Source organism: Rhincodon typus, chromosome 12, assembly GCF_021869965.1.
Source record: "Rhincodon typus isolate 14 chromosome 12, sRhiTyp1.1, whole genome shotgun sequence".
Taxonomy (NCBI): Eukaryota; Metazoa; Chordata; class Chondrichthyes; order Orectolobiformes; family Rhincodontidae; genus Rhincodon; species Rhincodon typus.
This window is the reverse complement of record NC_063343.1, coordinates 44,174,270-44,187,167: the sequence shown is the minus strand read 5'-3', so window position 1 is coordinate 44,187,167 and position 12,898 is coordinate 44,174,270. Positions and strand designations below refer to the sequence as shown.

The 12,898-nt window shown below is 40.9% G+C and overlaps 1 protein-coding gene across 5 annotated transcripts in view; it reads left to right on the top strand.

Annotated features, from left to right (window-relative positions):
• Positions 1 to 12,898, top strand: part of ddx46 (DEAD (Asp-Glu-Ala-Asp) box polypeptide 46) — a 223,793-nt gene that overhangs the window by 167,575 nt on the left and 43,320 nt on the right. For 2 of the 5 annotated variants that reach the window (XM_048603510.1, XM_048603509.1), the window contains exons 2-4: positions 2,615 to 2,806; positions 8,380 to 8,433; positions 10,140 to 10,268. In XM_048603510.1, the coding sequence (XP_048459467.1) occupies positions 2,615 to 2,806; positions 8,380 to 8,433; positions 10,140 to 10,268 (375 nt within the window). The remainder of the gene's footprint in view (positions 1 to 2,614; positions 2,807 to 8,379; positions 8,434 to 10,139; positions 10,269 to 12,898) is intronic. The other 3 variants (XM_048603511.1, XM_020511710.2, XM_020511695.2) reach the window with 2 other exon arrangements.

Sequence of the window (12,898 nt, the reverse complement as noted above, 5' to 3'; positions counted from 1 at the left end):
CTTCCTGGTCCTCTGATGCTGCTTGGCCTGCTGTGTTCATCCAGCTCTACACCTTGTTATCTCAGATTCTCCAGCATCTGCAGTTCCTACTATCTCTAATGCGTAAGTCCTGCCCTGATTTACATTACACCGCAGGTTTATCGAAATGAAATTCCATTTGCCACTCCTCAGCTCATCGGCCTATCTGATCAAGGCCCCATTGTACTCTGAGTTATCCTTCTTCAGTATTCACTACACCACCAATTTTGGTGTCATCTGCAAACTTACTAGCCATTCCTGTTGTATTCAGATCCAAATCATTTATTTAAAAGGAGAAACATTGTCAGAGGTGCTAACCTTTGAGATGTTAACCTGAGGACTAGCCTGCTCTTCTGAGCAGAATGACACAGGGAATTGGCTGTAGTGTCATGGTTGGTATTTAATGTGCAGCCAATATCTTAGAGCAGAGTGGTAATGACCACATTTTGTCTATGCGAGAGTTTGCTGTACACAAACTGGCTGCTCTGATTTTTTTATATTCACTCTTCGGACATGGGCATCATTGGCTGGCCAACATTTATTGCGCTCGAGAATATGGTGGTGAGCTGCCTTCTTAAACTACTGCAGTCCACATACTGTAGGTTGACCCACAATACTGTTATGGTGGGAATTCCAGGATTTTGGCACAGCAACAGTAAAGGAACAGCCATATATTTCCAAGTCAGAATGGTGAGTGGCTTGGAGGGAAACTTGCAGGCGGTGATGTTCCCGTGTATTTGCTGCCCTTGTCCTTCGAGATGGAAGTGGTATTCAGTTTGAAAGGTGCTGACTAAGGATCTTTGGTTAATTTCTGCAGTGCATCTTGTATATAGTGCACACTGTTGCTATTGAGCATTGCTGATGGAGGGAGTGGATGCTTGTGTATGTTGTGCCAATCGAGCTTTCTCCTGGATGCTGTCAAGCTTCTTGAGTGTTGTTGGAGCTGCATCCATCCAGGCAAGTGGGGAATATTCCATCGCACTCCTGACTTGTGCCGTGTAGACAATGGACAGGCTTTAGGAAGTCAGGAGGTGAGTTTCTTGCCACAGTATTCTTAGCCTCTGATCTACTTTTGTAGCCACTGTGTTTATGTGACAAGTTCAGTTGAGTTTCAGTTGTAACCCCAAGGATGTTGATAGTGGGGATTCAGTGATGGTAACACTATTGAATGTCAAAGGGCAGTGATCAAATTGTCTCATATTGGAGATGGGTTGAGTTTCTCCAACATTTTCTTGATTTGTTTTCGAGAAGAGTTTCGGCACCTGGAGATTGTTACTTCATTCCAGTAATGGCATGATCTGCCTCCCTTAATAGTAGTTTTCCAGTTTAATATATGACTGAAAAAAATGACAGGAGGGAAGGCTTCCGTTATGGTAGGCGAGGGCGAGAAACGTTTTTTTCAATTTGGATTTGTTGAAGCCATCTTGTGTCTGACAGGTCTTATGTAACATAGTGTTAGTGTCTCACTGTATCTGGGCCAGAAGATCTAGGTTCAAGCCCCACTTGTCATAAGGTGTGTCATACCATGTCTGGACATGTTGATTCGCGGGCCTTTTATAGTGTAGTGAGATTGTCCCTGCCTCTGGGCTAGGATTCCTGGGTTCAAGTCCCATCTGTCCCAGATGTGACCTGTTTGAACAGATTGATTGATTAAGAGAACTACAGTGGTATCATCCAGACATAATTATTATGGCTCCCACAATTCCCTCTGGTCTAAATGACTAGATTGGGACCAGTGACGAGGCACTTCAGTTATTTGGGGAGATCAGCAAACTTAAATTTTGCTCCTTTGAAAAGACTTCTTCCTTAATCTCCATGCCAAACATGACCCAGGAAATTATTCTTTCATGAGGATTATAGTTTATTTCTTTCTCAGTCGGTTTTTCTCATGTTTCAGCACTGATGAATTACAGATGAAAAACCTTGATTTCTTGTCTCCTCTTAGGAATTGTTATGATCTGAAATTCTCTGTTTGACAGAGTGTTGAAAAAGATTCAATAATGACTTTAAGATGATGTTGAATAAGCACTTGGAGAAGGAAAATTCGCACAGCAAAAAGAAAACAACAGTGGTTTGGGTCTAGTTTGACAGCTCCTTCAAATGGATGATAAAGTCAAGTAACCTCCATTGTGATTCTGTATATTCCCCATCCTATTCCTATTGAAAAGCTGGTGCTGGCTGTTTATGAAGTAGTACATTTTTAGCGATTTGATACAACTGGAGACACTGACCACGGCCAATTTATGGCTGTGTTGGTTTGGGACTGCAATGGCTCACTGTAGTGAGTTTACTTTCCAAAATATATTAATGAGACGTTGGGGTTTTATGACATTTTGTTGGCATAAGTTTTATATTTGGATGCTTTTAAAACTGAATTCAGATTATCAGAATGACAGAATGGGATTTGAACTTGTGCTTTGGATTATTACTTCACTGGAATAACTATTATGCTACCGTAGACAATCACAAGATTTGTTTGGGGGAAAGAAAAACAAATGTTTGAGTTTTAGTTGAAAACCATTTGTCTTTCCTGGAAGAATGACCCTAGGTTCTATTTTGTGAAGGCTGAAGTAAATATGTTTTATAATTTCTTTAGACATTATCGGAAGCGATCTGCATCACGAGGACGTTCTGGAAGTCGGTCCAGAAGTCGTTCACCCGCTGAGAAGCGGTCTAAACTTGGGGATATTAGAGGTCGCTCACGCAGCCGAGAACGTGATCGGAGAAGGGATCGCTCTCGAAGTCGAGATAGGAGACGGTCAAGATCTCGGGAAAGGAAACGGCTCAGGTGAGAATGTTATTGCTTTGTAAAATGAGTAAGTGGTATTTGTTTATTGAGGGGTAGTAGGTTCACTATGACCATTGTATTAGGCTAAAAGTTAATGTTGTTTGATAGCCTTGCGTCACCATATATTTTAGAGTTAAATGACTACCTACTAACTCAACTTTAGACATTTTAGAACCCAGAATAATTCAGGGAGGTGATGGCCTAGCAGCTAGACTTTTAATCCGAAAATAGCTAATGTTCTGGGGACCTGGGTTCGAATCCTGCCACAGCAGATGTTTAAATTTGCATTGAATAACAAAAAAAAATCTGGAATTAAGAATCTACTGATGACCGTGAAACCATTGTCGATTGTCAGAAAAAACCCATTTGGTTTACCGATGTCCTTCAGGGAAGGAAATCTGCTATCCTTAATAAAAATGGAAGGAACTGTGGATTCTGTAAGTTAGGAATAAAAACAGAAGTTGCTGGAAAAGCTCAGCAGGTCTGGCAGCATCTGTGAAGATAAAATCAGAGTTAACATTTCAGGTCCGGTGATCCATCAGACCTACTGAGCTTTTCCAGCAACTTCTGTTTTTGTTCTTGAATCTGCCATCCTTACCTGGTCTGGTCTACATGTGACTCCAGACCCACAGCAATGTGGTTGACTCTCAATTACTCTCTGAAATAGCTTAGTGAGCCATTCAGTTGTACCAATCTCTTCAAAATCTCAAAGAAATGGAACCAGACGGATCATCTGACATCAATCTATACATCAGAAAAAACAATGGCAGAACCAGCCCTGTCGCCCCTGCAAAGTCTTCCTTACTAACATCTGGGGGTTAGTGCCAAAGTTATGAGAGCTGTCTCACAGACTAGTCAAGCAACAGCCTGACATAGTCATACTCACAGATTCATTGCTTACAGACCATGTCCCATACACTACCATCACCATCCCTGGATAAGTCCTGTCCCACCAGCAGGACAGATCCAACAGAGGTGGTGACACAGTATGTAGTCAGGAGGGAATTACCCTGGGAGTCCTGAACATTAACTCCAGACCCCATGAAGTCTCATGGCTTCAGGTTAAATATGAGCAAAGAAACCTTCTGCACATTACCAGGTAACGTCCTCCCTCAGCCGATGAATTGGTACTCCTACATGTTGAACAACACTTGAAGGAAGCACTGAGGATGGCAAGGGCACAAAATGTATACTGGGTGGAGAATTTCAATGTTCACCATCAAGAGAGGCTTGGCAACAGTACTTCACCTCATCCTTACCAATCTGCCGATTGCAAACATATCTGTCTATGACAGTATTGGTAAGAGTGACCACCACTCAGTTCTTGTGGAGATAAAGCTCCGCCTTCACATTGAGAATAACCTCACAACCCACAATGGTCCCACAACCAACAGATCCGATCTAAGATCTGCAGTCCTTCCTCATCCAGTTGTGAATGGTGGTGGATAAATAAACAACTTGCTGGAGAAGGAGGCTCCACAAATATCCCCATCCACAATGATGGAAGAGCCCAGCACATCAGTGCAAAAGATAAGGCTGAAGCTTTTTCAGCAATTTGCAGCCAGGAGTGCCAAGTGAATGATTAATCTTGGCCTCCTCCAGTGGTCCCCAACATTACAAAAAGCAGTCTTTGACCAATTTGATTCACTCTACATGATGTCAAGAAATAGTTGGAGGCACTGGATACTCCAAAGGCTATGGGCCCTAACATCATCCCGGCAATAGTATCAAAAATTTGTGCTCCAGAACTTGCTGCTCCCATAGCAAAGCTGCTCCAGTACAGTTACAACACTGGCACCTACCTGACAATGTGGAAAATTGCCCAGGTTTGTCCTGTACATAAAAAGCAGGACCAATCCAGGCTAGTCAGTCGCTCTTGATCATCTGTAAAGTGATGTAGAGTGTCAAGCAGGACCTGCTCAGCAATAACCTGCTCAGTGATGCCTAGTTTGGGCTCCTCCAGGGCCACTTAGCTCCTGATCTCAGTGCAGCCTTTGTTCAAACATGGACAAAAGAGCTGAGTTCCAGAGGTGAGGTGAGAGTGATAGCCCTTGATATAAAAGTTGCATTCGACAGAGTGTGGCATCAAGGAGCCCTAGCAGAACTGGAATAAATGGGTACCAAAGGGCAGACTGTCTGCTGATTGGAGGCAGGCCTGGCACATGGGAAGATGGTCATAGTTGTTGGAGGTCAGTCATCTCAGCCGCAGGACATTTCTACAGGAGTTCCTCAGGGTGATGTCCTAGGCCCAACCATCTTCAGCTGCTTCATCAGTGACCTTCCCTCCATCATAAGATCAGAAGTGTGGCGATTGAGCAATGTTCAGCACCATTCATGACTCCTAAGCTACTGAAGCGTTCCATATTCAAGTGAAACAAGATCTGGACAATATCCAGGCATTGGCTGACAAGTGGCAAATAACATTCATGCCACACAAATGCCAGGCAACAGAAACATAGAAAATAGGTGTAGGAGTAGGCCATTCGGCTCTTCAAGCCTACACCACCATTCGATACGATTGTGGCTGATTATGTAATCTCAGTATCCCATTCCTGGTTTCTCTCCATACCCCTTGATCTCTTTAGCTGCAAGGGCCACATCCAACTCTCTCTCGAACATATTCAATGAACTGGCCACAACAGCTTCCCTGTGGGAGAGAATTCCACAGGTTCACAACTCTGAAGAAATCCTTCCTCATCTCAGTCTTGAATGGCTTACCCCTTATTCTTACACTGTGACCCCTAGTTCTGGCCATCCCCAACATCGGGAACATTCTTTCCATATCTAGCCTGTCCAGTCCCATCAGGATTTTATACGTTTCTATGAGATTCCTCCTCACTCTTCTAAATTCCAGTGAGTACAAGCCCAGTTGATCCAGTCTTTCCTCATATGTCAGTCCTGCCATCCCGGGAATCAGTTTGGTGAACCTTCTCCAACAATAGACAATCTAAACACCACCCTTGACATTCAATGGCAATACCATCACTGAGTATGCCACAATCAACATCGTAGGGGTTACCATTGACGAGAAACTCAACTGGTTTTGCCATATAAACACTGGCTACAAAAGCAGGTCAGAGTCTAGGAATATTCTGGTGAGTAACTCACCTCCTGACTCCCCAAAGTCTTTCCATCATCTGCAAGACACAAGTCATGAGTGTAATGGAATACTCCCCACTTGCCTGGATAGGTGCTGCTCCAACAACAAATTAAAGAAGCTTGACACCGTCCAGGACAAAGCAGCACACTTGATTGACACTCCCACAAGCATCCACTCCCTCCACCACTGACGCTCAGTAGCAGATAGTATACTATCTACAAGATGCACTGCAGAAATTCACCAAAGAGCCTCAGACAGCATCTTCCAAACCTACGACCACTTCTTTCTAAAAGGACAAGAGCAGCAGATACATGGGAACACCACCACATTCAAGTTCCCCTTAAAGCCATTCACCATCCTGACTTGGAAATGCATCGCTGTTCCTTCACTGTCGCTGGGTCAATATCCTGGAATTCCCTCCCTGATGGCATTGTGGGTCACCCCACAGCAGGTGGACTGCAGTGGCTCAAGAAGGCAACTCACCACCATCTACTTAAGGGGGCAACTAAGAATGGGCAACAATGCTGGACAGCCAGCAATGCCCACATGCCACAAAAATGAACAAAATAAAGAAGAAAAGAATGTTAGAAAAATTGGAATTAACTTGACGGGTGGCCATAACAAAATAGGTGGGAAAATATCCTGTTGGTGGATGCTAAATCCAATAAACAACTTATTCTATTCTTCATCATTTATCCCTCTTAAATGCCACAAATTTTTTTGCATTGATTACCTGAGTCCTCCTTTTTGGATGTTTGCAGTTTAAGGAAATTAAATATATTGTCATCATCTGTACCTTTTTGTTTTAAACTTAACTTTTGTAACTGAGTAAAAAGATAGAGTTAAATTAAGTTGTAAAGTAGTTATGGCGTGGTCTTTTGAACAGAGCAATATTTGCAATTGTACGCTAGTACTATGTGTGATATTGATGTGAAATAATGGGCTTTTTGGTTTTTAGCATTGCTTATAGCAGTAAAATAACATCAAAACAGTTTGGATACAGGAACTCTGAAATAATAACAGAAGGTGCTGGAAATGCTGAGCAGGCCTAGCAGCTTCAGTTCAGTCAGAACCATTAATGAATGACTCGTTGTTAACTGTTTCTCTTTACACAGGCACTGTCCAACCTTCTGAGTATTTCTAATGCTTTCTATTTTTAACCTATGCAAGTAGCAGCCTTTGACTACTTACATAAACCTACGTTAAATGAAAGAACAGTTTTTCTGTACAGTTTGTTGTCAACTGATTTTAATTCATTAGACATCTCTGATCTACGTATCAATAATGGTGAAACTGTAAATACTTTAATATAGTTACTGATAACTGTGCAAGCTAAAAAGTTTGTTGTCTGCTATCTTCTAATGGGTTGAATGTTAACAATTTAAGGCCTATGGTAGCATTTTGATAAGCTCAAAAATTTTTTAGTACCTTATTTTGAATTAATATTTGATAGAAATGTGGGAAATAAACTGTCTGACATATTTTAAAACATGGGCATATTTTAAAATATACGGAGAAAGCATTGTACAGGACTTCTCAAGTGAGTATTTTTACCCAAATGATCGATTATAATCTGTACAGTCACTTTGCTTTTGCTGTTAATACTGTTTTATCGGGATTCATGTTACGTGTAATGGTGGATGGTGGCTAATATTTCTGGAAGAAAAGTTTGTCCATTGAGAATAAAGTAAATAGCTTAGTGTGTGTTCTGTTAGATTGCGACATGGATTGTTGTTTAATTTATATCATTGCAGAGTGTTTTGATCAGCTCTGTTCCTTTCTTCAGTATAAGATGTCCTTTGCATTCAGTAAATATTGATGACAATTTTGAAATATACATAGCTTGCATGAATATAAGTTTTTACTATGCATTCATGTGCACACTTTCAGTTAAAAGGTAAATAGATTCCTTAAATCGATCTAGTAGAATACAATGAACCAGATCGAAGTTTCACATTTGTAATCAATCTGTTGTAAAACACTACGATACAGTGATTCAAAAAACATCTGATACACGTGCTTGTGTTTGTTAGTATTTGATAATTCATTCTTTTCTGCAATAAATCATTTGGGGGAGTTAACATATCTGATGTCCCATCGTCGACAAAGAAGTTGTTCAGCAACGAAACCGATAATGAAGTTACTGTGAAACTGGCTGTTACCAGAATGGTGCTTTGTGATTATCCCACTGATTTGTTATTTACATTTTGTAGATTGTGGTGTGGCAGTGTAAGTGGCAGGATTCAGTGGATTTGTGAATCTTGAAAACATAACAAAATGTCTTAAAGTCGCTATGTAACAGAAAATGTGGTTATTCTTCTTAAATGGTGGAACAAATAGCAGCCACACTGAATCCCTGAAAAATCTATGTAATTTTAGCCCCCTTATGTTGTCTAATGCAAGATGTAAAGCTGAGTATAATTTATTTTTGACTATGTGCTGTTTTCCGCTTACATTCCAATTGTTTATTTAGTTTTATCTCACACAGAATACCGCAGAGATGCAGAATGTCAGTGGTCACACCAAAGTGAGTAGATAGCCATTTAAACTTTACCTAATGTTAGGACTAGGTTTTGCAGTTAACTGACTGCTGACTTTGAAGAAAGCTGCCCACAAAGATTTTATGATCTCTGTGGAGTGGATTTCTCTTTTCCCAACATCAGTTTGATCTTGACGCAAAGTCAAAAGGATCTCTAAGCATGCAACTGTGATGTCATCCAGTCAGGTAAGCAGCCAATCACATTGAAATATTCTCACAAACAGCAAACCAGGATGTAAAATATACTGATTATCCTTCACTTTCAGTGAAGATTTTTGGAAGCAAAACAATGATTGGGACGTGTGCATGGGATTATGGTATAACCTAAAATATATATTTAAATGCAAATTATTTTTTTAATTACAATGGAAAAAATCATATTCCATAAATATTAGATTGTCTAGGACCAGTGAGGCTGATCAGTACTTAGAACTTAGTGCACCAGAGAAGAAGCTCAGTTGCACCTCATTCAGCAAGGTGTTTTTTTTTTCAAGTGCTTTACAGTAAGACTGATAACATAAAATGACAAGTTCCCATGAGTCCAGTGTTTTCAATGATTGCCATCTGGGGAAGTCTTTAATGGTGAACTTTAAGGGCAGGCATAGAGTCACTGACGATAGCTTCAGGATTTCCATGTTTAACTTGCCATGTACAGAAGTCCACGGTTTCTGTTTGTTTCAGAAGTATATGAAAGCAAGCACTGAAAATTTCACCATAATTACTACTGCAAGATCTGGTCTGAGGGTTTAGCCTTAGCTTATTGGTAGCACTCTAACCTTTCAATGGGTGAGTTCTTGGTTTAGTTCCTATTCTAGACACGTGAACACAATGAGTAGACTAAAACTGCAGTACAGTATTGACAATGCTGCATTGCTGAAGTTGCCATCTTCTAGATGTGATATGGAGATACGAGTGTTGGACTGGGGTGGACAAAGTCAGAAGTCACACGATGCCAGGTTATAGTCCAAAAAGTTTATTAGAAACCACAATCTTTCGGAGCGCTGATTTCTAATAAACCTGTTGGACCATGATCTTTTAGATGAATAGTTATACTGATTCCTGTCCCTCAGCATTTTTCAAAGAAGAGCAGAGTGCTTTGCCTAGTGCCCCAGCTAGCATTTATCACTAGGCCAATGTAATCCCAAAAAAAATGATGTGGTAAATTATATCATTGCTGTTTGTGGGATCTTGACAAGTGCAAATTGACTGCTGCGTTTTCCTACTTGCAATGGCAAATACACTTCAAAAGTACATGGGCTGTGAAATGCTTTAACATTGTAAAATTATAAATGACTATATGAATGCAACTTCATCTTTGTACCTTTCAGAATATATTTCATTTCTAACTTTAAATTTAGTTTCTTTTAAATAACTTTATCAATGCTGTACAATGTTGAAAATGTAAGTTGATTAATATATTTTTACGGGAGGCTCCTGTTATATGCACTTGGTTGAGGAAATAGAAAATGTTAAGTGTAAGCAAGTTTTCATGATGGGAGTAGCTAATGCAATACTAAATTGAAACTCAATTTGGGAATTTATATGACTGTACAAACTTAGCTATGGCTATATGAGTTTGAGATATTCAGATTACCACTCGGTTATAACTGTATTTGATAGTAAACTAAACAAATGAAGGATGCTAAGATCTCTTGGTTTTCCAATCAATAAAATCAAATACTTCCATCTTGTAGACGTTCCAGGAGTCGAGAGAGAAGGAGATCTCGCAGTCGTGAAAAACGACGATCAGTAAGCCGAAGCAGAAGCCGTAGGTCACATTCTCAACCACGCTCTCGAAGCCGCAGTAAGAGCAAGGAAAGAAGGTATTGGTTCAGAAGATTATGAGTATTATTTGACAGTGTAGAATATCAAATGAAGGGAAGTTAACGGGCAAAGTTTATTCTTTAGTTGAAATTGTGTATGGAGTTAGATGCAAAACTCATTTACGTGAGGGCTTATATTCTGTTGAATAAATGTCTTCCTTCCATCACCAGAGAGGTAATCATTATGCTAAATCAGAGGGCTTTGGTAATTCAGTTGCCCATCTATTTACGTAACTTTGTGTTAATGATTTATTTTTAATAAATGCTTCGCTTTGAACATCTATTATACTTCCTATAGGGAGTTCTGCTATAAACTCATGTTCTGGCAACACGAATTGGCTATAACGTGATTGACTAATAGGGGAATGCTGTTTCTAAAATGCAAACTTGTGTTAGCTATAACGCAATTCCATTGGTGATCTTATTCCTGATGTTTTGGGAAATGTTTTTAGAAAGTATTGCAAGAAAAAACATTTGGATTTCAAGATTCTCCTCATCCTGGAAAAAGCGCCAAGTCATCCTCCCATCATTGGTGAGCTTTCTGAAAACATGAAAATGCTATTTCAGCCCCCAAAACACAACTTCTGTCCTTCAACCCATGGACCAGGATGCAATAGCAGCTTTTAAAGCTTATTATTTAAGGCACACATTTAAGAGGCTGATTTTACCCCATTGAGGGGGATAAGGACAGTATTCTTCAATTCTGGAAGAGCTTTAGCATCAAGAATGCAATTGACATTATTGTGGAGACCTGGAGTGATGTCAGTAACAACTGCATGTGTGCAGTTTGGCGGAAGCTCCTCCCAGATGATTTTTCAAGATTTTTAAACCTTTGATCTGGCAGAGGAGCTCCCAAGAATCAAAGAACATTGTGCTAATCTTGCAAAGCAAGTTGGATTTGAAGAAGTGGAGAGTGAGGATGTTGATGAGCTGCTTGAGTCCCACTGTGAAGACCTCTCTACAGCTGATCTACAACAACTTGTCGCTGAGCGGAAGTGGAAGCTGGAGATGAAGTAGTAGTAGTCCAGAATGCAGCACCACGAGAGCTTTCCACATGTGAAGGGCGTATCTACCATACTGAGCCAGTGGTGGATGGTGAGAGAAAAAGCCCACTTGACATTTGTTTTCACCAATTTACCTGTGACAAATGATGCATCTGTCCACAACAGAATTGGTGAGTGTGTCCAGCGCTTAGTCCTTGTATACCTGGGGTCATGTCTTCATACTGAGGGTGCTGTTGATCTTTTTTTTAAATGGCAGTACTGCTGTCCTAAATGGGATAGATTCTGAACAGATTTAGCTGTTCAATACTGGGCATCTGTGAGGCACTGCGGGCCATCGTCAGCAAAATCGTATTCAGCCACAGTGTGTTACCTCATAGCCTGACACGTCCATCAGTCTACCATTCCCATCAAACCCGATTCAATGAGGAATGCAGGAGAGCATGGCAGACACAGCACCTGGCAAGCCTGACAATTAGGTGCCAACCTGACAAAGCAGGATTACATGCATGCTACATAAAAGCAGCATGCATTGGACAGACCCGAGCAATCTGCAATCAGGAGATTAAAAAAGATTTGCATTTCTGCCACATCCAGTTGTGAATAGTGACGGACAATTAATCAACTGAGAGAAGGAGGCGGAGGAACAGGCTGCTCAAAGGTGATGAGAAAGGCCAGCACATTAGTGAAGAAGATGAGGTTGAAGTATAAACAAATCTCTTCAGTCAGAAAGGCTAAGTGGGAGATCCATCTCAACCTCCACCTGAGTCCTAAGCATTACTGATTCAATCTTCAACCAACTGGCTTCACTTCATGTGACATCATGAAAAGGCTTGCAGGTATTGGAGACTCCAAAGACTGTGGGTCCTGAAAGGATCCCAGCTATGGTGCTGAGGACTTGGGTTTCAGAACTAGCCCACCCTAGGCCAATCCAGCTGTTACATTGTTTCAACACAGCTGTAACATTGGCAATTATCTGCAAGTAATGAAAGGTGTCATTACCGCTATCAAGCAGCACCTACCCAGCTATAATCTGCATTTGATGGAGTATGGCATGGAGCACCCCTAGCAAAACCAAAACAATTAGGAATCGGCAAGAAAATTCTCTACTGGTTGGAACCATACTTGGGACAAACATTGATGATTATGGTTCAAGACGTTGCTGGAAGTGTTTCCAGCCTGACCATCTTCAGCTGTTTTATCAATGACTTTCTCCATTATAAGACTAGAAGCGGAGATGGTCATATTTCATAGCATTCATAACTCATCTGATACTGAAACATTCCATGTTCATTTGCACCACGATCCAGATAACATTTTGGCTTGGGCTGATCAGTTACAATTGAATCATAAGAGTGCCAAACAATAAACAACTTCTAAGGTTTTGGAGTAGATTTGTAGCTCGGGTTGTGGGTGTTGAGGTTGGTTGGCTCGTCGAGCTGGTTTGTTGTCCTGCAGACGTTTCGTTACCACGCTGGGTAACCTCCTCAGTGCAGCCTCTGATGAAGCATCGGTGTGTTTTTTCCCACCTGGTTTTTAAACTCTGGAGTCCATTGAGCTGGATTGCCTCACTTCCGGTTTTCCTTCGTAGTGGAGTGTATATGGGGTCGAGTTCTATGTGTTTATTAA